The sequence below is a fragment of the Apteryx mantelli genome, chromosome 2, assembly GCF_036417845.1.
Source record: "Apteryx mantelli isolate bAptMan1 chromosome 2, bAptMan1.hap1, whole genome shotgun sequence".
Taxonomy (NCBI): domain Eukaryota; kingdom Metazoa; phylum Chordata; class Aves; order Apterygiformes; family Apterygidae; genus Apteryx; species Apteryx mantelli.
In genome coordinates this window covers 105406368-105429658 of record NC_089979.1, presented here as the reverse complement: position 1 = coordinate 105429658, position 23291 = coordinate 105406368, and the positions used below count along the sequence as shown (strand labels likewise).

At 37.3% G+C, this 23291-nt stretch overlaps 1 protein-coding gene across 1 annotated transcript in view; it reads left to right on the top strand.

Moving 5' to 3' along the window:
• The window catches only part of ABCA13 (ATP binding cassette subfamily A member 13), a 201396-nt gene that overhangs the window by 156592 nt on the left and 21513 nt on the right, over positions 1-23291 (top strand). Inside the window, exons 47-50 of the mRNA XM_067292433.1 lie at positions 835-1027; positions 2397-2506; positions 13555-13705; positions 22854-22988. Coding sequence (XP_067148534.1) covers positions 835-1027; positions 2397-2506; positions 13555-13705; positions 22854-22988 — 589 coding nt within the window. The remainder of the gene's footprint in view (positions 1-834; positions 1028-2396; positions 2507-13554; positions 13706-22853; positions 22989-23291) is intronic.

Below are 23291 nucleotides of genomic sequence, written 5' to 3'. Positions count from 1 at the left end.
TAAACCGAAGTGTCTGGTGCAACTTGAGATGTGCTGAGGTACCCTGGCCTCCAGCTATCAGTTCAGAAGGGCTGAAGTTTCCTGCATGTCCTGTGCCACTTCTACTGGCCCTCTGAGGATGCTTCAAATGCACTAGGTACTCACAAATGGCACTGGTTGCCCACATTTAGGCAACTGAATTAAATCCTGTTTGCCTTCTACTGTGAGCCTGTTTTCCACAGGAACTTGTTGCAAATTTTATGGAGATACTGCTTTGTGCTTGCAGCTTTTCTAGCAGGAAGTTTTATGGCATCAGGACTTTAGTTATACTTTTTTATTGAAAATGGGCCAGACTGTTTTTCTGTGTTGATACCTGTTTTACTTATGTCTTTCCCCTTTTACACATACCTATATTGCAAAAGAATGTAGTGATTGTTTCTTAAGAAGATTTTATTATGGGCTTATATCAGTTCATTTAGGTGTTTTGTTTGTTTCTAAGTTATTTCATCCAAAAGGTTCTATGCTTCCATTTTGAAAGAACTTCCCCATTTCATTATTTCATTTCTGACTTAAATACTGCTTTGATGTGGCGTTTAATGTCGGTCCAATGTCACCATTCCTGTCTGTTATGAGGAGTGTAGTTGCATTTTAGAAAGGGGAGAAAAGAAATATGAACGTGGCATGTAAATTAGTGGAAACTGCAGAAAAAATGCTTTTGGTTATTGTTTCCCTTGGATTCTGCTGAGATTTGATCATTGAGCTTTAAGGGATCGCAATCAGGGAAATAAAACAGTTATCCAGAGTACAGTAATGTCCAATTTGCCATGTGGCATTTGTCGTAATCTTCTGTTTTAGGAGTCAGTGTTCAGTTAGCAGCATGGTCAACACTTCAGAAGATACTGATGTAGAAATGGAGCGACAGCGACTCTTTGGTGGAAGAACTGGTAATGATATCCTTCTTCTGTACAACCTCAGGAAGTGTTATGGAGGTTTCAGTAAGAAGAAAGCAGCTGTGGAAAACATAAGCCTGGGAATACCAAGGGGAGAGGTAAAGAGGTCTTTTTTTCGTTCAAAAAAATGTTTGATTTTGAACGATTGTTCAAACGTGTTCAGAATGTCTGCAATCAAAGCTCTGTAAATAGCAGCAGAACACTTTCAATTGTGGTAATTTCTGAAAATCAATAGCTGCATAGGAGTAAAGCTGTGATGATATTTATGAAGCAACTGTTCAGTGACTGATACATTTATTTTTTGTTTTATGACTGTTCTGGTGTATGAGTCTTAATTTTTTCTTCTTGTTTATCTTTACCAAGTTAGTGTTTTATGAGCTAACATAAAAAAACAAATAGGTAGTATGGCAGTTCAATGCCCAAAGAGAAAGCTAAGAATATCTAGCTCAATTGCAAACTGTGGACTGAATCCTGAATTTATCCCCAAGGCAAACTTGTATTTGCCCTACTGAAATCATTTTTTAATATATCATATACTAATATACTATTTTAATAAGCTTTAATCTAACCCTGAATATGATAATTCCTAAGATGTCAGAACAGCATTTATTTGATTCCCCCCCTCCCAGTTTCATAAGAGTGTGGGGGTTTTCTGACAATGCTTTAGGGGAGTGCAGATTTTCATTTCAAATATATTGATAGGGAAAGTAAAGACATTTCTTGGCTGCCAATAGCAAACTGAAAGAAAAACTAAAACAGTGGGTGTTTACATCCAGTTGTAGATTAGAGGTTGAGTAACTGGGATAACGTGGCTGATGTTACTGCTGATTAAAACCTATTTATCATTAAGAAAGTTCATAAAACAAGTATTAAGACTGAAAATAGTACTTCATAACTTTTGTAATACTCATCTTTTAAACTCTAAGTCCTGTCCCAGCTTATGCATGTGTCACAGTTGATCGCAACTAGGGGCCTGAAATAGCCGTTCAGAATCAGTGTCTTTCTTGACTGTTCAGTGTTCATTTAGTTGTACAAAGTGAAGCAGCTGATGAGAAACTGAGAAATATTGACTCTGTAGACTGGTAGTCAGGGTTCTCAAATGGGATGTGAGGTCTTCAGGTTCAAATCTCGCAGATACTACTAAAAATGATAACTCATGCGTTTAGTTACTGGACAGGATTTTAAGTGGAGGAATAGAATCCTAAATAAGTCACTTTTAGAAATGTAGGAAGTAATAACTATTTTATATATATTTTTTAATATTTTGGAAAACTTATTTTCTGGGGGAAAGAGAAGGGAGTGTACGATTTGCTAATACATTTATCCATATACAGTGTCTTACAGATGTCAGATAGGAAATATGAAAGGGAAGAAACTGTTGAAGGATCAATATTGCTTATATTTCCTTCAGAGTAGCAAATCAATAGCAATTTTTCACTTTTTTTCCCTTTTTTTGTTCCTGGTTAGTGCTTTGGACTCCTGGGAACAAATGGAGCTGGGAAAAGCACAACATTTAAGATGCTGACTGGAGATATCATCCCATCTGCAGGGCGTGCTGTTATCAGGACTCCTACAGGGTAAATAATGCAGAGGTTGATCAGAATAGTGCTAATTGATAATGCCAATGATCAAAGACTCGGCGTGCCTTCAGTCCTTTATATTGTACTCTAAAGACCTCTTTTGTTCCCTTTAAAATGTATATGGCATTATTACTTGGGGGGGAGGGAGAGAAAACCTTTTAAAGGCTGCTGATAGGGTTAAGCAATTTAGCATTGTTTAATCCTGTGTGACAGCTCAGTTGAGAATGAACCTGTTAGGCAGAAAAAGAGCAGGATATGTAAAGTCTTAACAGACACTCTTATTAAATCTTAACAAAAATCTTAACATACAGATATATGTCCAGATGCATGGATGTATATCCCCCATACCAGTGCTGCACTGAAAGGTTTCCAGGCTTAAGCTGACAAGCAGTGCTTCAAAGGGATAATTTTAAAATGCTTTCTAACACTTGTACCTTTCAGAGTCAAATGTTTAATTACTTGATCAATATACTGTGTAGTTGGGGTTGGAGGTAGCATTGGTAGTATTGAGGTTAACCTTGATACAGCGATAAGTGAGTAATGGCCTTCTTGGTTCTGATGTAACCTACCTTTACAGTTTTTCCCAGCAAAATTGCAGGGGAAGTAAAGTTATTTTTGAGTCAAACCAAAGAGAATACACACGTGCGAGCACACACCCACGTGTGCACACACATCTATCAACTCCCAAAATGCCTGTCAAATTGTTAATCATGAGTAAGTACTGACTAAAGAGATTTAGGAAATGTGATCCTTAAGAGAATAAGGAGAGATGTGAGAGAGAGGTATACAGTGGTTATACAGACATTTAGATACTTGCTTTCATTTACAGTTTCCCAGAAGAGAAGACAAAAATTTTCAGACACTGAAAAAAAAAAAGGCAACATAATTAATGTTTCATGTTCTTTGGAACCTGCTGAAGGCATTTTCCAGGATATTGCGGAGGCCAGAAGTTTAGCATGATTCTGAAGATGACTATAGATTTGTAGAAATAAAAAAATCTGTAACAATTTTAAAAAAGATATTGCCCTCAAAGCAGTATTTAAACTCCCAGGGGTTTTTTTGAGATTTTGAGCGGTATTTTTCTAAAGATTCTAATGGGATTTTTCTCAGGTCCCCCCTGTTTTTGTTTCATAAAATTATGGAATAATTTAGGTCAGAAAAGACAGCTGAAGGTCATTTGCTCCAAACCCCTGCTCAAACTCAGTGTTTTATGGGCGTGTATGACAAAACTCATGTGCATTTATGGATTTTGTATAGTTTCCGCTGTACAACATGGTACCAGCCTTTGTTGGGAACCTACTGTAGGCCTAAATAGCAAATGATTTGATCTGGTCTGACAGTTCCAATATTTTAATATCTACTTGAAAGCAAATCTGCTTACAGAGCTTTAAAAATATGTTCTGTTGTCATGAGTCCTGGCAATTACATTATGCTTGCTAAGTACATGAATTATTTTATCAGAGCCCCTAAAGGTAACTCTTCAAAAAAATCACAAAGCAATTAAACTATGCCTCTATTCCTTTTACTAGATATATTGGTAACGTACTTGTGGCTAAACAGAGTTTTTCTGAGACCAACTTTAGTATGCTACTGGTATTCCACAATAGGTTTGAGTAGGCAGTAATACCTGATTATTCTGGCTACAAAATGACATAATATTTGACTATACCTGCTACCCACGCTCCCTGTACATTTTATGTGGTACTTTCATTTCCCCCATATATAATGTATTTCATAAATGCAATATGAAAGGACAGTTTGAGGTGCAATGTTATTTACCATATAGTAACACATGGGTAATGAAATTTGACACAGCTAGGACAATACACAGGACGCCCGAGGAGGCAGTCACCTTCGAGTGTCCAAAATACCCTTGACAACATTAATTATCACCCTATATTATGGCGTCAATCCAGGTTATGGGTTTTAAAGTTTCTTGAGTGGCTGAAGATGTAAGCATACAAGTGAGTGCAAAATCCATATTTCTGTGTTCTCAAAACTTATTACTAACCTGTTCTAACACTGTAAATGCTGCATTCTCAAATAGGAGCTGCTGTTAAACAGTAACTAAGCTTGGGAAAATGAGCAGCTGTAAGGCTGGGAGAAGACATCTGTGTCATATCAGACTTTGTTGCTTTTTTTTTTTGTATCTTGGCAACTGCTGCTAAATAATCAACTTCAGACTGAGCAGTAAAACTAACTTCAAGATGAACTGTGCTGCTGGAGTACAGTAGATCAGTAGTGGCAAAATTCTTTGACTCCTCGATGGAATTACACCCATAGAATATACTATGGGTCTGGAGATCCCTTCTTCTACAGTTGAACTACTGATAAAGTTACCCATCCAAGGTAGAATAACTTTTTCTGAATGGAATTGATTTATAATCTCAAGGCAAAAAAAGTGAAAGCTGTGATCTGTGAACCACTTCAGAGGAGACTTTTTGTAGGCTAGTGAGAAGGTATTAAGATGCTTGAGATAGGATTGGACATCACATGTACTTTGTTCAGTTCCAGGTGTCGCCATTTCCTTTTTCACCAGTGGTCAGATTTTTACTGCTTAAAAGGACACGAGCAAGGAGAAATATTAAGATCCCAAAAAATGAAATAAAAAAATAGTTTTAAAATATTTTTTGTAATAGTTAATTTACTTGTGAATGTCTTGAACACCTTTCAGTTCCAGGTGTCTCTAAACTGCAGTCATTAGTTACAACTTTAATGAACAATTATTAAAATGAAATGACTATGGCTGAGTCCCAGGACTTTAGCTACCACATTTATTTCAGTATTTAGAAGCAAAAACAACATGGAAGTTCACCGAGTCATGGAACTGTTTCTGTTCTTCTAGTTTGCTGGGCAGTGCAATAAGGTCTTTAAGGCATATGTTCACTAAGTAACTTGTTACATTAGTGTCATGCTGTCATGCTATGAAGGTTCGATAGCAACGACTGAGACAGTAATATAATAATAATAAAAAAGATGTTTATTTCCTCACACAAGTTCTTGGATTAGTAACATCCATTAAAATAATGCGATTACTAATTTAGAAAGGATAACACAAAACCATCAGTTACTAATTTAGAAAGGATAACCTGAAACCGTCGATTACTGCGTTATTAATTGGAAGGACTGCTTATCCCTACTTGAAAGCTTTCTTGTTCACTCTCCTAGTGAGAGGACTCTCGACCTCGAGGAGTTACCTTAACCCAGCGTCCCAGGAAAAGGGGAGGGGGGGGATACTCACGGTCCAGCCGGAGAGGATGGTCAGGTCACGTTCCCGTCCCTGCTCAAACTCTCCTAGCTGCCAAGCCTCTCTTTATACGGCTGGGGCTCTGGGCAAACACTGCTTTTGCTGACTTTTTGCAAGTTTCGCAATCACAGGACTGTTTGTTTGTCTGCTTGGGAGGACCCTGCTAGCGAGGCAAGACCACAACACCTCCGTATTGCTTCTTCCCTCCCCGGGGGTCCGTGCAGGTTCCAGGTGGCAGACTTCACTTCTCCAGTCTTGTTAATGCTGCCATTCCGCAGCCTTGCGCATATCAGTCCTTGCGCATATCGGTTGGTAGACTTCTTTAGTCCTGTTAGGTCCTCTGTTCAACAGCTTTGCGCACGTCAGCTCTGGTGCTATCAGTTCTTCTGCATATCAATTGACAAACTTCAGTCCTGTTAATTCTTCACTCGCCCGTCAATTAGAAAGTCAGAGGCAACTTTCAAAAATCTTTTCCCTCTGAATTTAAAGCTCTGTTTGCTGCTGATAAATGAATGTGCATGTCTTTATAATGCATGAAGGAACATGGATCTATCTTGTTTGCATATCAGGTGCCTGAGGGGTTTTAGGTGGATTGATACGTACCTAGACCTTCATGGGAGACATAAATGGAGGAAGGGGGCTAGAATGGCAGGAAGTCTTCTCCTTTTCTCATCCTAGTAGTGTGCACAAAGGCCAGGTATTCCTAGTGCACAAAAAGAGGAGAAAGCCAGTGAAACTATTGCTGGTCACAGCTGCAGACTGCTTGGTGGTCTGCAGATCTAGGCTTTTTTATTTTAAAGCCTATGTCGTGAAACAGCCTCCATAGAGACATTACCTCTGATAGCAATTCCTGATTAATTTGGGAAGCAGCTTAGATGTAGATCCTGTCTGTCTTGAGTTTGACTGGAAACAACACAACTTTTGTCCTCCTACCCTCCCTGATCCAGAAAGACAAAGCATCTTTTGCAAAAAAACCTGTGTGGATAAGGTTTATTTAATTCAGACAAAAGAAAGTGTGCTACTTTAAAGATCAGAATATTATAACCTGACAGATTGGTCATGATCAAATAATAATATAATCATGCAAAGTTATTATTATTATTATAGAATATTTTAGAATCTAATTGACATGACTCTGCACACAAAATCCTTCATCATAACAGTTCCCTTCTCCTTCTATAACTGAACTTTAGAGTTTGTGGCTTAAAAAAATACATAAAAAATAGTGGTATGTACACTTTCCTGATTTCTATTGTATTAATTTCACAGAATTTAAAACAAACTCAGAAAATGGCTATTTGAGGTGATTATTCTGAAATCAGGCTTGAATTTTGCAGAACAGCTTTTGCACCTTTGGACATCACAGGAGACCAGAAATGGAAGATGAGTTTTTCAGAAACGCAAAGGAGAATTTTTGGGAGTTCAACCTAAAACCTCTTAGAAGAGCACAGGTTATATAAAAGGAGCTCCTCACACAGTGATAATCAAGTTGTGTCCTTTGAGACTAGCAGGAGCTCCCTGAAAACAGCAGAATGTATTTCTGATCTGTACCTGCCTTTTAAAAAGAGCAGAAGAGCAGATTCACAATATCAGCAAGTATTTTAAAAAGATTTGTAGGCCCCTAGATCATTTGTTTGTTTGAGTGTTTGATACCATAAAAAATAGCTTACTCTTAAGAACCTTAGAGAAAACTGGGGCTACTCTTGTAACAAAAGCTTAGCAAAATGCATAAAAGCTAGATGTTATATAACAGTTTCTAATATCATTCAGATTCAATTAGACTGGGCATTACTAATGCAAAGCAGGAATGTTTATTAAGCGCCAGAGCCAAAATTAACTCTTCTGCAGATCAGGGTCTCTTGGCATTCTCTTTTGGGGACTAGGGGGCATTACTTTGGGGAAGGGGAGGACTCTGATCTGTTTTTATTGAGCTTTTTTCTTTTTGATACATCACAAATTAATATTTTAAATGGAGTATGTGCCTAAACTCTGGATATTACCATTTAAATGGAAAATGCATATTTATAGTAGCCAAGCTGAGCAGTCTACCAAAGGACTGCATTTTTTATTTTCATATTCTTCTGCAGAAAAGGCTTTTAGGCAACTTCTAACCTTTGCAGTCCCATTCTAGTTGTAACTGTGATCTCATAAAGATCCTCCAATAAGAGAAATAAGAGGAAGTTATCACCAGCCACAGCCAATCTTGTAAATGTTACTTAGAGGTGATTTTTTATTATTTTATATACCTTGTTAACATTGCCATTATCAGTGACATAGCTGCCCAGATGAAACATCAAAATAATTATCACACAGAGAGTGTGTCTCCATGTTAGAGATATTTGCAACCCCAGTGTTAAAGACTGCCAAAGGAAGAAGCAGTACAGAAACAGTTACTCTGGAAGATGTGGAAATGAAACACTGATAATGAAGTACCAGCAATCCCTCTGATAAAGGTCAGAAATGTTAAAAGCAGGAAAGAAAATGACCAGAAAAACAAGATTTTAATAAAATATGCTTATCTGCTTTTGTAAAGAATGGTGCTATAAGACCTTAGGAAACTGGCTTTTGAACAATATCTATGCAATAGTAGTTGTCAGGCTTCAATATGTATAATAGTTGACTGCACGTCTGCTGACATTTAGAGGGCTTTTTGTGTTCTCCCTAGTGCAGCTGTTCCTCTTTGGGGGTACAAATGGGCTCAGATTAGCCTGTGCTTAGCTCTGCTACCATGACTAGATTGCCAGCAGTACTTGAGCTGGCTAAATGAAAGCTAGTCTGGAAATCTTTAAACCTTTATGTGGTTACTTCTTCTATCAAATAGCTTGAAGAAGTAAGATCTGTACTAAATATGTACTCATAAAAGCTGACACTTACCAAAGTAGTAAAAGAAAGGAGAGCAAAATGAATGCAAAGTGAACCCTTGTAATCTATGAACCACTGCTGTGCTGATATATCAGCAGATGTTATACATCTGTTTTATGTTCTATTTTTTCAAGTGTATGTTGGCCATTTGTTTTCTTCCACTTCGCTTGTTCGTGTCTCAGCCTTCTTCAGCGACTCTGTCGTAAAGTTTGTTTGCTTTTTTGGCTCCTACTATTTTGCAGCCTTTTCTATTGTAGTCTTCTGAGCAGAGTTGATTTTAAGCTCATGCTTGGAGCAAAGTCTCACTTGTCATGGGGTGCATAGAGGAAGAAATAGGGTAGGCCTTGCCTTATTCGTAAGTTGCCCCACTGAGGCCTGAAGCATTTAGCACTCTTATGTGATTAATTTATATTCCATGAATTTCCAACTTCCTTCTGCACAGAGATCCTCCATTACAGCATCTCCCCATTCTATTTGAATTAAAAGTCAGTCATCTCAGCTGTTGGACTACAAAGTCATAGGACCAAAGAACTTCTCTCCAAAGAGGGGAAAGTATAATATTTCTCTATAGCTAAAATGTGGGCTCTGTTGATAGTTATGATATTCAGCTTGATAAATAATTAAAAATGTAATTCAAATAGCTTTACTTGGAAGGCAGAATAAATTTGCATCAATATAATGGTGGAGATGGCTGTTGTTACACTGTATATCAGTATAATTAGTTTAATTATAACTAAGCTATAGTCACATTAATTATATTTTTAACCTTGTTTTTTTATAATGTTAATTGAGCATTAGTATGCACTGAATTGAATATGCAGTTATGAGCACAATGGAATGTCTAACTACTTTTGCAATTTGTAAATTTATATTTCATTTGGACTAATTAATGGAATTTATCTCTCTACTGAAGCCATTGTAAGTACCCTATACATCATTGCTTTTATTTTAACTGCTTTCATGCAGAAAGATTATAAAAAAATGAAGCTAAGTGCGCAGCAGAGTCAATAGTGAAACAAATTTTTAAAAACAGCCAAAAGGCTGATATTGGAGGTACTGAGTTGTTGCCTGGAAGTTGAAACTAAGGTCATACCTTTGAATGTCAAGCCACAGCTACCTAAGCTGTGCTGCAGGTAATCACTGTAACAAATAAGGACCAAATCTATTCTCTGTATTAACCTGTCTCCTGGGAACCACAGGCTCCATTCACATGAGAAAGAGGAGCAGGTTTTGTCCAAGAACGTTCTAGCGTTTTGTTTTGTTTTCAGTGTCAGCAAAGGCTTTTGGACTGGAGCGTACCTATCATGGCTGGAATCAGATTTCAGGGGTGCTAGAATGCACAAAAGAAATGGATTGAAGTAAACGGCCTTAAAATGATTAATAAAGGAACAACTCTGAATCAAAAATTTATCCCTGCTGAGTTTAGTAAGAATACTTTGCCTTGCAAGGCCGTAAGTTTCTTTCATCAATAGTCCAAATCTTTGCAAGATGAGCACTCTGAACTGACAGAAGCCTCCTTGTGTCCTGGATTTTTTTCAAAATGCTTTACACTGAAGTATCTTCGTTCTCACTGTATAAAGGGAGAAAAAAGCATTTAGGCAGGGGATGGAATACAATATTTTCTATGTTTCAAGTGCTAGACTCCACTACTTTTCTTAAGGATGCTAGACATTCTATTGACCTTTTCAAAAAGTGTAGCAAAAATGTAATTTTGCAATTTTAAATTTGTATTTAACATATAAAGTATTCTGAACATGTTCTGTTGGTGGTTCTATCAGTTGCAGTTGTTTGACTTTACAAGAAAAATTAAATAGTAAATGGAGAGACTGAGTGTGACAATGTAGTCTGAAAATTAAGCCTTCACTAGGAAGGAGAAAACTCATGTTCCAAGTCAGTCCAGTCTGAACTTCATCAGGACATGTAACCAGTTCCATGCAGAATTTGAAGATAACTATTACTCAGTGTTTTAATAATGACACAGAAAGTCCTGTTTTAGTATAAATGTCTCTTTTCCTGCATATATTTTTTTAGCTGTTACATTGGCATTTATTATGTCTACTGCTATATTCAGTTACTACAGACAAAAAGACTGAGAAAAGTTGGAATCTGTAGTTATACATTTTTTCTCTTTTTATTCATAAAACAAATAGTTTTTTTTCTTCCTGTCTCTCCTGTTGTTTACATGAATGGCCTAATGAGAAATGCGAGTATGCTGGTAATAAGAGCAGAAAACAGACACCTGTTTTTGTCCAGTTTGAGAAAAAATTCAGTATGCTGCTGTATACTAATCTATCTTTGAGGAAAATATAATACATATTTCCACTTTGATTCCAATAACATCATATGTTAAGATGTTTGTTAAGGAGGAAGAAGAGTATAAATAGTGTAATGAATAGCATTAAAAAAAAAAAAAGTGAAAACCATGTAGTGAAAAGATTTTTTTCCAATATAATGCCCTAAGTACTTGAAACGTTCGTTTCACCTATGCACATGAAAATGATATTTGAAAGATTAATTGAATTCCAAGGAAAATTAATTTCCAGAAATGAGTGCTGGTTTCTTTCCTAAGGTATGTACTGTGTTTTTCTTTCATCTGTTCTTTCAGTACTCAACAAAACCTTAGGACCTGGCAAAACAAAACTGGAGGCTTATCTCCAGCCTTTTTGATTTGGAAATCTGCTCAGTGATATTGCTGAGGGAAGAATAGGTGTTGTACTGTACATACCAAAAAGTCTCAGTAAAACCCCAGAATCTTCATACGACTTTTTTTCTTCTGATCAGATTGTTTTCTGTCTTATAACAGATACAGGCACCTAGAGATGGGGGAGAAAAATAGCTCCATGAATTCATTAGTGAATATATTAGAATTTCTTTACTAATGGGAACTCTTAAGTGTTCAAGGTCAGCGCTAATGGATATAGTTGCAAAATAAGGACCAAACTGAGTAAGAATATTAAACAATCTATTCTTGCTATCCTCTTTCTTTTTGAAAGCTGAAGGTCACTGGATGGGATTTTGTGTATATAGGGCTATGTGCTTTGTAAGAAGCCCGACACTAACATGGTATCTGTACAATTAGCACTCAGGACACTGAAGTATTTTTATTTCCTGATGCAAACTGAATAACTGTTGCCTAAGATATTTCTATCCAAAGAACATAAGATGTCTGTTGTTTTTTTGCAGCCATGCTTGCTTATTTTTTGTTCTTCATGGTGTGGACTCATTCCAGATTGGATGTATCTATCCAGTTGTTGGGTTCATGCTGAGTAAATGTTCCAGAAATTACCCCCTGCACGTGATTTGTTCTCTTGTGACTGAATTTGGCATATTAGTAAAAGCCCAGACTTTTCTCTGAAGAGCAGCTACACCAAAAAGGAGCCTTATTACTGTGCCTGAATCTTCCTAGTATAACAAACCTTATACAGATCTCTTTCAGTGTTCAGCAGGGTGTACGTAGCATTTCGCTATAGATAGTGTTTCATCATGTTAGAGTTCATGAAAGAATCCACTGCTTCTGACAGGTTATACAAAAGGATCTACATTAATAAATCCATGCCCTGTGGTAAAGATGGCCTTAAAAACTCATTTAATTTGATTTATGTAAGGCTGGAAAAAGAAGTGGGAAAAATTCTCTATAAACTTTGTTTAAAATAATCCCTAAGTGGATATAGATTAATGAGAAAGTACACTTCTGGCATCCTCTCCCTCCACTCCCCAACCTTTTCTTTTTTGCTAGGTCTTTGTCTAGAGAGATGTCTACAGGCAGTTAACTTCCTTGGCACTGTCCAAACCCTCAAAGGCACTAAAATTTTATATCCTTGTCATTAGGAGCAGAGGCCCATTCTAATTAGTCCCCAGCAAGGTTCATCATATCATGGCAATTTACCTTTTGACAGCATTAAAATATGTTTTGATGTTGTGGTCCATCATGTAAAATACAGAGTTTGTGTTTCCCTTTTCTCCCCAGACCCCTGAATCTTGTTAAGGAGCAGGAGATATATATTTATACTTTCACTAGTGCTGGTATTTGTAGACCCTGACATTTATTTTCTGTCTAAATTATTAATCATATATTTAGTTCTGTTAACCAGAAACAAAACATGTTTTCATGAGGGTGAAACCATTCTGTAATTCAGAACCTTTTTAAAACCTTTTACTTTCAAAGCTCAGATTTTTTTATTAAGTATCTTAATTTTGACAGGTCTTTTCTATAACTGTAAATCAACATCACTAAATGTTGGTGTAGATGTTGGAATAAATAGGATAGATTTAGTATCATTATGGGTAATGAGACACCCTTGCAATCAAGCTTGCTTCTTAGCAATGAATGCAATTTCTAGTAAAGCTGTACAGCTACAAAGAGATGGCCAAAGTGTCTGAATGATTTTCTGTTTTTTCCTGGGTTGCCTTTAAACTTACTAGACTTAAACATTCTGTGTTTTGTTTTGCTTTTGCTGTTTAGAGAAGGTGTGTGTGTGTGTGTGTGTGTAGACACATAAGCAATACACAGTAACATTTCTCTTTGTCTCATGACTGTACCTTTAATATTGAGTGCAATGTATGCAGTCTGGTTTTGAAATATGTCTCCTTAGAGCAAGGTCTACCAAAGATGTATGGGAATGGAGGTAAGCCTGGTAAGAATTAATTTTCATAGATCTCTGTCCTCCTTTAGTGTTGATCTATTCACCTTGACATACATAACTTTAGAAAAGTAAAGTTTTGGTGGCGGTACTAATCTGAGAGAGAGAAAGGGACAAAAGGCACATGAAGATTGTGGGTGCTACTATCATAAGTGATGAGAGAGAAGATTCAAACCCATTTACCTTGGAGTTGAAGGTGAATGTGTTTGTCTTGAAGACTCTCCATCCCAAAAGTGAAAACAAGGACTATATGTTTTATATCAAGTTTTTAAGTCTTTTGCTTTTTCTTTAACCAGGTCTGAAATGGATATACTGTCTGCTAGCTCTGAAGGCATTCACATTGGCTACTGCCCACAGCAAGATGCCCTGGATGAACTTCTGACTGGTCAGGAGCATCTTCATTATTACTGCACCTTGCGTGGAATTCCAAAACAATATATCCATAAGGTAACTAACTATCCAGAGTATTTTTGTAGGAGAAGCCAGAGCCAAGTTGGGCCATGGAGTTTATAAAACAATTGCACTATTTTCCACTGGAAAATATCCAGTATTTCATTTTAACAACTTTAGTAATAAGGTTTTTCATTATTACTGCTTTATTTAAACAGTATGAATTTTTTTCCCCCTCTGTTATGCCAGTTTAAAACACAATAACATCACTGAGAGTAGTAGAACTACATGAATGCAAATGCAATCTCAGGCATATAAGCTCTCAAGGAATGAAATGAAATGAAATGGAATGTATGTGCAATATAACACCTTCATTATTGCACTTTGAGATACGGGCCATTGTGAAAAGTTCCTTGCACACAGCTAGCATACAGCACCCGCACAGCATAGCATCATTAGGCAGGAGTGTCCGAGAACGAGGCAGGAACGCTCCACGTCCCGAGTCATGCACCTCTGAAAGCCCCTTTTCTTCAGTAGACAGGATTTTCCTCTGAAGGAATTAAGAACTGTTGCATGTCTATACCAATACATTAAGCTTGTCTGGAAACACGTCTGGGTGCTGAGGCCACATGGCACAGAATAGCAGCTGTCAGCACTCTGCTAGTAAATGCCTCAGCCTTCACAAGACAGTGACTGCATTCAAGCTGTTTGTTGGGAGCAGTCTCTGAAACCTTCCAGCTGCCTTGCCAGGCCTGAGGTTGTCCAAGGAGAACAGGCCAAACTCTTGTTAGGAAATGTTTTAACAGCTTGCTAACATAGATGATTACAATATCTGGGAATGTCATGGGGAGTATTTTAATTTACTGATATAGATGTAGCTTGCTGACCAGCAAACAGAGCTCTTTATCTGTTAAGAGCCAGTCACTCAGACAATGCCAGAAATTAAGTTATGCACAGACCTTCTCCCAGATGGGTATAGTGTAAAACATGTTTTTCTCTGTCTCTACAGGTGAAAGTTTCTGATCTGACCTGGGCTGAAGCAGCTCAGTCCCTTGTGCTTAATTACATTTTTATTAACATGCGAGAACTGGAGTGTGATATGTAAACCACTAAGTGGTTTACAGTCAGTTCACTGTCTACATGTCAGAGTGGACGTTCTTATTTCGGTTCTTTAGTGCCTTTTTCTTCAACAGCTAGGTACTATTCTAGAAAAAAGAAGTTTTTCCTGCCATGAGACACATTGAGTATTCAAAAATAGTCAGCTTCCATCTCGCCCTAATAATAATGTCATGGTAGGCAATATGTTGAATGTGTTCTGCCACAAGGTGATCGGCTGAGTGTTTCTGGATCAGAGGGTGGGGGAAATTAAAGATTCTTCCAAGCCTTTGGCCCTTCCCTTGGGCAGTATGCTTAATAGAGCCTGGCTGAACTTCAGCTTATTGCCTTGACAATACACTAGCAGTCTGCTTAGATTTTCTTAACTCATCTTTGATATTTTTTGCTTCAGAGTACTGGCAGAGTACTGCAAACTTGAAGATGTGTTTCCTTTGATATGAAAGAAATACATTAAGGTATAATTGTTGTTGCACTAAACCCCTCAACTATAATTACCTGTCGTCTCCATAAACTGACAGCTCCTCTACAGTTGGGTTAAAAGCCTATCGTAACTGGCATCTATTATCATGGTGCTTTAACAGGCACATAGGTGGCAACAGATTCTGGCTTCTGTCCTAGAACTGTGTAGTCATTCAAAAGAATGCACTTAAATATCCCTATGTCTTCCATAAGTTATTGAATACTTTTCATTCTAAGTGTAATTTAAAACAGGAAATCAAAGTTTGATTATTTAATTATGCAGCAGTGCTCTTGAAATGGTGTTAACTTGGCTCTTAAGCTATTCTTTCTTATCATTTTCATAAGAAAAGACAGTATATTTTTACAATGCATATCTCCAAATGTAAATGAAGCCGTTTTTAAGACAGTCTGAGAAGAGCATAGGCTTTAGAAGAACCTAAATAATATAACTACATAGTTCTAATTAAAATTCAGAGGATCCACTTGGCTCGTCAATGCTGGTGGGTCATATACATACAGTGTTGCTCCCAGCAAGCTGACTCCGGGATACAGAGTAGACATACTCTCCCTTTGAAAATTAGGCAGATGGTGATCCTCAGAAATGGAGTAGGAAAGAGACTATGATGGTAGGCTAAGAAGGATCTCCCCACAGATCAGACGAAGGCCTCAGTCTTGCTGGAAGAGTAAGAATTTTTATAGCCAACTTGCATCTGCCAAGAGGATTGCCTTGAGCGAGAGCCGAACTAGGGCTTTTAGTGCTGTGCTACCTTTGTGACTCCTGGAATCACAGGTTCCTAGCTATTGTTTTATTTTAGTACTCACAGCTGTGAGTATAATCTGTTAAGGTGGTTCTGGCAGACACCTTTTTATTGGTATTTCCTCATCTGCAGACAAGTGGAGACAGTAGCTTTGAGAAGTGTGAACTGACCCATGCATTGCAATAGGCTGTTAATTCTTTAATCTTACACTCTGAGCAGGCCCTGTCAACACCACATAATAGAGTGTGTGTGCACGCACGCACACACATGAATCTTGCTGTTATTGCTTAATTTGTGACTCTTTCAGATCATTTGGCCACCCAGCAGCAACTCTTTTGGAGACAGCTTTGCTGTCTGGGTGAGGAGCAGGATCAGAAGCTATGTGGAGTCTTGAAAATGGGGATAGATATATGGTGTGCTTAAGGACCTAGATTTCATAAATTTAGTACTACATGGGAGAGGTATTTTATCTCAGGTGTCTGGGAAGTTTTCCAGATTGCAAAGAGAAGGATGATACCAATAGATTTGTATGCTGTGCCTGCAGGGTTTCTCTCTGCATGTACATATGTAAATGAAAACAATTGTAAATGCAATCTCCTGTCTGTATTTGGTGAGGAGCCACATGATTAAGCTGGCTTCATATACTTTCACTATAGATAGTGAGAATTTTGCTCTCTATGAAATATCTGGCATTCATAAAACCCAATTCAAATATGTAAGTATGTATGAATAACTGGTGTATCTAAGAGCTTCTACTTTATATTTAGATCCTGCTATTTTCTGGGTAATCCATACCACAGATACTGCAATGGCTGTTCTCAAAGCCATTTGGAGAATAGTTCCTCAAATGGTGCAGTATTTCACGTACTGTTTCTGCTTCAAATAGATCAAAATCAATTCCTTGTTATGCAGAGATCAGTTATGTTACTGCAGTGCCCTGAGAGAAGATAACTGTTAATCTTCTGATTATCCTGAACCTAAGACAGTCTAGGTTTAGGCTAGGACCTGTCTTTTATATTCGGCCTTCTGTGCCTTACTTTCACGTCTGTAATATAGGGATCACTTTTCCTTTCAGTCATCCTATTTTTTTTGTCTGCATAGATTGCAGGCGGACTTTGTTTCCATATGCTTGCGATCAAGGTATTGAAGGGCTCTGGCAAATAATATTTAGCAACGCTGGTTTGACTTCAAAAACTGAAATGAAACTATCTCTGAGCAAAACAAGTGTTTTTGTCAGTGGGCCCTTCCTGCTGTGTAGTATTGCTGTGAAGTGTTGAACAGCTGCTGCATTTCAACTCAGAAATGGCTGGTGCCTGGAGAAAGTCTGCATTTTAGTTGCCTATAAAGAAAAAAAGGCCTGGGAATGCTTTGGAATAGCAGCTGTATGGAAATGTAAGCTATTATTTTCTCACTCCCTCCTGTCTATGATATGGTGTTCCAAGCCTGCCTCTGAGTGTTTACCAATAAGTGTTTATGCTAACATGCACATATAGATATGTTTTAGGGAGTACCTGTTTTTGATTACGAAGTAGAAAGCAATATATATCTATTTTGTTTTTTAATAAATTGGCAAGCAGTCAGGTGACTTACAGGATGTGTTGCTGCTGAAGTAGTCTATTGAAGCACTAACTTCAAGGATCAAATCCTTCTCTAGGCAGATTTATCAGCAGCAGGAGTTAAGTGCCTGACATAAGTTGAGTGCACTTAATGTTCCAAAACAGTAATTAACTAAATGGGAAAGGAGGAGAAAAATGGGTCATTTGCTATCAATGTTAAACTTCATGCAATGAGAAGTTATACTTTACTTCTCAAAGCTGCTCTAAAAGTTACTTTTCGCTGCAGAACTGGAAGAGGTTGGAGTAGACCATGTGGGCTATTTAGGCAGATACTAGATTAATATAGTATTTTTTAATGTTTTTTATTTAATACATAAAGTTTCAATATCTCAATTTGTTACAAAAGACAGCATACAATTTGTTAGAAATGTAAAAAACTAATACAGCATTAATTGTTGTTTCCCATCTATGTTAAAACTTATTTATACATTGCATGTGTCAAACCAAACTTTATCAGCCTTCAAAGGCAACTTCTTGCAATGTGAGTATGATTTCTCTTTATTAAATTCACTCTGCAGGTAGATTTTTGCACCAACTTTGGAATCCCTTTAACTTTCTTACATGCTATATTTTATAGCCACTGGAAACAGGAACTTGCTGTAAAAATCATTTAGTCCTTGCATGTACAGAGGAGTTTGCCTTTTTTGGACCCCAAGAAGAGTTTGGGTATACAGTTTTATAAGACTGTGGGACAAAGAATCATTTTACCTAGAACTTTGGCCATGAGAGTATGCTTTTCCTGACATAAGAAATCTAACAGTTCTAGGTGTAATCTGAAGCAGAATAAATACTGTTTTGTGTGGATCTGATGAATGATTGTTATTTAGGATATTAAATCCGCACAGCATTCAAACTTGCTCAGAACTTGAAATTTTGATCAACTGTTTTGAAAGTGTGTAACTAATGTTTGAGTTATTTTTCAGGTGACTTTAGAGTTCATCTCATACTTATTATTAGCTCAAGTTTGCTTTATGATACTTTGCTCAAAATAAAGTAATGAGGAGTTGTGCAGTATATATACTCTTTCGGAAATTATGCAAAATTAATACACTGATGCTTACAACCTTTCAAGTTAAATAGAGAGGATAAATATGCTATGATATTTCTGGTCTTCTAATAGATAGTCCTCTCTAACTTCAAGTTTTTCTGGGAAATACACTAACTGATAACTCTCAGTACCACTTAATTTTTTTTGCCTGAATGTTAATGGTAACTCTGGACAAGAGTGGAAGATAAGCTCGGGGTTACACGTTAGCATCACTTACAACTTTTCAGTGAGACAGAGGTACCTCTTGGTTTGCTGGTGGATGGAAGACACCATGCCTACTTTAATCTTTACTTCTACAAATATTAACATATGTGCTGAAACTCAAGTGACTTACCTCACTGCATCTTCTGGAATTAAATGTAGTCTTTAAGAAATGTACAAAGTATTGGAGGATTTGGCTTAGATTTTACAGATTAAAGGCTGATTTCAATGCCTATTCCAAAGTTGGTGGGAATTATTCCAAATTAATTTGGGAAGAAGAGAATTTTTGCTTAAGATACTAGAATTAGCTAGAAAAAATCAATCATTTTAAGGGATATTGGAGAATAATGGGCAGACTGTTAATTTATATATGTAAAGCCTGTTAGAATTTTCAGGGGTTTTGAGGGGGAGAAGGAAAGAGTTTAAATGCATACTACAGGCATGACTAGACATAAATCATCATCTTTGTGGTGCAAATGAAGTCGCAAAACATAGATTTGCATGTAACTCTGTGTCTTTTAATTTGGCCTCAGTGTTACCAACTTGCTAAATAAATTGATGAATCTCCTCACTCTTCATGCTGGAAGTAATTGAAACCAGAAATAGAACATCATGATGAATATGACGAGGAGGGGGGAAGGTGATTGTGTATGTATCTCACATCTACTAAAGGAAGGAAACCATTAGAACTGTAAATTTCTTGCATAATTGTGTGTATCTGTTTGAAGATTTTTCACTTGTCCAATTCTAAATTTCTATTCAAATAGTTGGAGAGATTTTCATTTTTACTTTATAGTGTACAGACCACAAGACACCACACGTTATACAGATAAATGAAGTTATAATGGAGATGTGCAGGCTACTCCACAATATATTTAATATATATCTAATTTCATTTAGATGACATCTTCATTACTATTTAGGTCATATTGATGAAGCTGAGACTACTATTACTGAAAATATAATATACATTAAAGAAGAGAGAAAAAGAGTAAGGGTCATCTCTTGAAAGAAGAATGAGCTCTGTATTCGTATATTTGCTGAAGTGTCCTCTGCAATGATGCTTTGAAATGTAAGGGTTGTAGAAGATAGGAGGATTGGGAGACTTTTTAGGTTCAGTTGCGAAACCATTAGGAGTAAAAAAGCTGAATAATTCTTCTGCCTTTATGTTGCTCATGTGGTTCAGCTCTGAATCTGTCCTGATTTGGTATGTATCTTGCACAAAAGAAGTGTATCTAGATACCAAGCCAGACTGTGGCATGCACTGTAATGGTCTGCAAGATATAGCTTGGAAGCTCTACACATTGAAAGCAGCATCAAAGTGAGTACTATGAACTGATTCCCCCTCCCCTCCCCTTTTACCTTTAGTAAACCTTTGTCTTGCAAAATTCCCACAGCAGAGGACTCAGGAGGCTCCGGCTCCTTCTTGTGCAAAACAGGACATGGCATAGTTATGCATAGCTGTGCAGTGCATGCTTTTGAGTAACTACCAGATAGTTGGGAGAATTGTAGAGCTAGATAAATTGTAAATCTGGCTAAGTTGGACTTTTTTAATGTTGCTTTCTGAAAAGAACATTATGTTCCTACCTTCAGTAAAAATAAAGATAACAAGTGAGAGAGGAGGCCTTTAAACTGTTACTGGGCTGGCTTTCTAAAAGCTTCTGATACATGATTCAGTCTCATTGGGGGCTACAGACTGCAGTCTGATTTAGCTTCCTTGACTTTTTTTTTTCTCTCCTTTCTATGGCAGTAATCCTTAGCTTTCTAAATTCTTCCCCGCACAGTGTTCATTGCCTCTTTTAAGGAATGGCATTTTGATAACTTGCACTAACAGAGTAATACTTCAAAGCAGTCTTAGAAAAAGCAGTTCTGATCATAGCTAAAGAGCAGTTTTCACTACATTTCAGTTCTGGAATATAGTTGTCTTTTCCTTATTATTTAATAACTCTTGAAGTGTGTTGTGGTTTTCAGTGCATTTTCTGTGTAAACAGGAGATCACACATTTTTTCACTTATTTAAAAATTTTATGAATTTTTCTGCACAATTCTCTGAATATTGGTGAATTTATAGAAGGAAAATCCTGTTGTCAGTAACATGCATACATTCCCAGTGGTAGTAAAGTCAATTTAGTAGAGTGGATAAGCTGTCTACTATATACTTCAGAGGTAATGACATTATAGTCTGTTTCTGTAGGGTTTTTCTTTTTAGTTTAAATAAAGCTCTCTATGTATTTAATTTTTTTAGGTGCTGGCTGGTGTTAGAGAAATGGGGTACATAAGCTTTTGTATAATTAGACCTATGCTTGGAAGGAAAAAAAAGCCCTGCTCAGCTGTTATATCTTGGTCTTTTGACCATTTCTAAAGCCACAGAATGTTAAAGCCACTACTGCTGCAGTCCTGCTGTTGTGCAGCAGTAGTGTCTGAAGGAAAGGAAAACAGACTGTGAACTATCTCTGAAATAGCAGAAGGCATGAACTTCTGAGCATGAAATTGTCTATGGGTGGTTTCATGGTTGCCGATTAACTTTTTTTTGGGGGGGGGGGGGAGGTGTTGGTTTTGTTTTTAACCTCTGCATTTAAAATAGTCAGAGCAATGTTTATGAAACATAGCTTTTGTCAGGTTATACATTAATGTACATAGAACACAAGCAACTTTGCATACCAATGCCTGAATACATAAAAAATATTGCAGATTCTCACACTGCATCATTGTGCCTGCTTACAAAGAAATTCCTCTTGGAAATGTCTCTTATTTTTAGATGTAATGCTGAAAATCTTGCTGAAAGAATCATGAAGATTTTGATAACTTCATAAAGAATTTGCATAAAACTTAACAAAAATACGATCAAGCTCATAGCAGTTTATTTGAAATGGATAGTGAATATTAATTCACAGTATTCCTTATTGGCTTTTTTTTTTTCTGTTGGCTTTTCTGAATTAATTGGACAGTGTCCCTCTGATCTGACTTTAAGACACTGAGGGAGTGCAGAGGGAACAAAAATAATGTGCAGGGTGGTGGGGGACGTTCTGGCAGTTGATCTGAAACAATAGTTAAAAGCACCATGGAACTACTTGTTTTGCAAGAAACCCCCAGCTGTGCTACACCCACCATAAAGACAGACCAGCTCTATTACAGATTTGCTTTTCCCTTGATGGTATAGTTGGCCAGCAGCTCGTCACTAACCACCTGCTGCTTTGCAGGACATATCTGGTAGTGGTGAGTAGATGAGTTGCTGCTGTTCTCATGTTCTCACACAAGGTCTACCAGGATGGTCCAGCAGTGATAGCTGATGTAGGAGGAGCAAGGCTGTTGCTACACTTTAAATTCTCTTGCACCGATGCTGGAGGGAGCCTTGAACATCAGCAGCGTCTCTGACGTGCAGAAGAAAGGCCATACAGGACAGCATGAATTTTGTCTTCAGCTGTGCTCATGTGCCTGCCCAACTTACTCTGATCACAACTGCTAATTTAACCAATTACAACCAAAAAAGAGTTAGGGTCAGGTTACCCCTCTCCATTCTTAGAAAGGTACGTTAAATGAATCCTACATTACCTTTGGTCTTTAAGAAACTCCACATCCTTGACCTATGACTTGCTTTTCCACCATTTCCATCTTTGTGGTTGAGGTAGAATTTTGTTTCCTGAATTTTCTATCACTCAGTAAGTTTGTTTGATCAAATAAATACTGGACAACGAGGTGGAATGAGGAACATTTTAAATTACTGACTTGGCAACCCAAAATGAATGAAAATGACTGTTACAAGGGATGACAAAGCAAAATTTTCCATATAGAAAAATCCTTATCCTTTGTGGGGAGGAAAGGGTCTTGGAGCAGTTTTTTATGTGAGTCTAGGATTCAAAAATAATGATATGCAGCAGATGTGGGGAAATAAGGAAATAACTTGTACATTTATTTTTAATATGAATGAACTGAGTACTCTTTCAGTTTAAGCACAGATGCTACCTGATTTGGCTTCTCTTTGCTAACCTTCAAATTTCTAAATTGCAGGTAGCAGCAGACCTTGTTAACCGGTTACACCTCAATGCCCATGTTGACAAATTGGTGAGGACATACAGTTGTGGCACAAAGAGGAAGCTCTCTACTGCTGTGGCTTTAGTTGGCAAACCCCAAATACTTTTATTGGTGAGTAAAGGCAATACTATGGCTACTTTGGAAACATGGAGAAATGGGTTCTCTTTGTTTTGCTGTACTAATACTTCTTATTTTATGTTCGAGTGCTCACAAATCTGAATCTGAAATTGTGTTTTTTTTCTTCTTCTCCCCCCCCCCCCTCCACTTGGGGTATCAGGGTGGGCAGGGGAAGACGGCCATGAACAAGCACAGATACAACTGTAATATCCTGTGGGCCCATATAGGTACTTTTTTTAAAAAGAGATTTCTTTATATAGAGAAAGAGAAATATAATTTACTGTAAAATACAGTAAT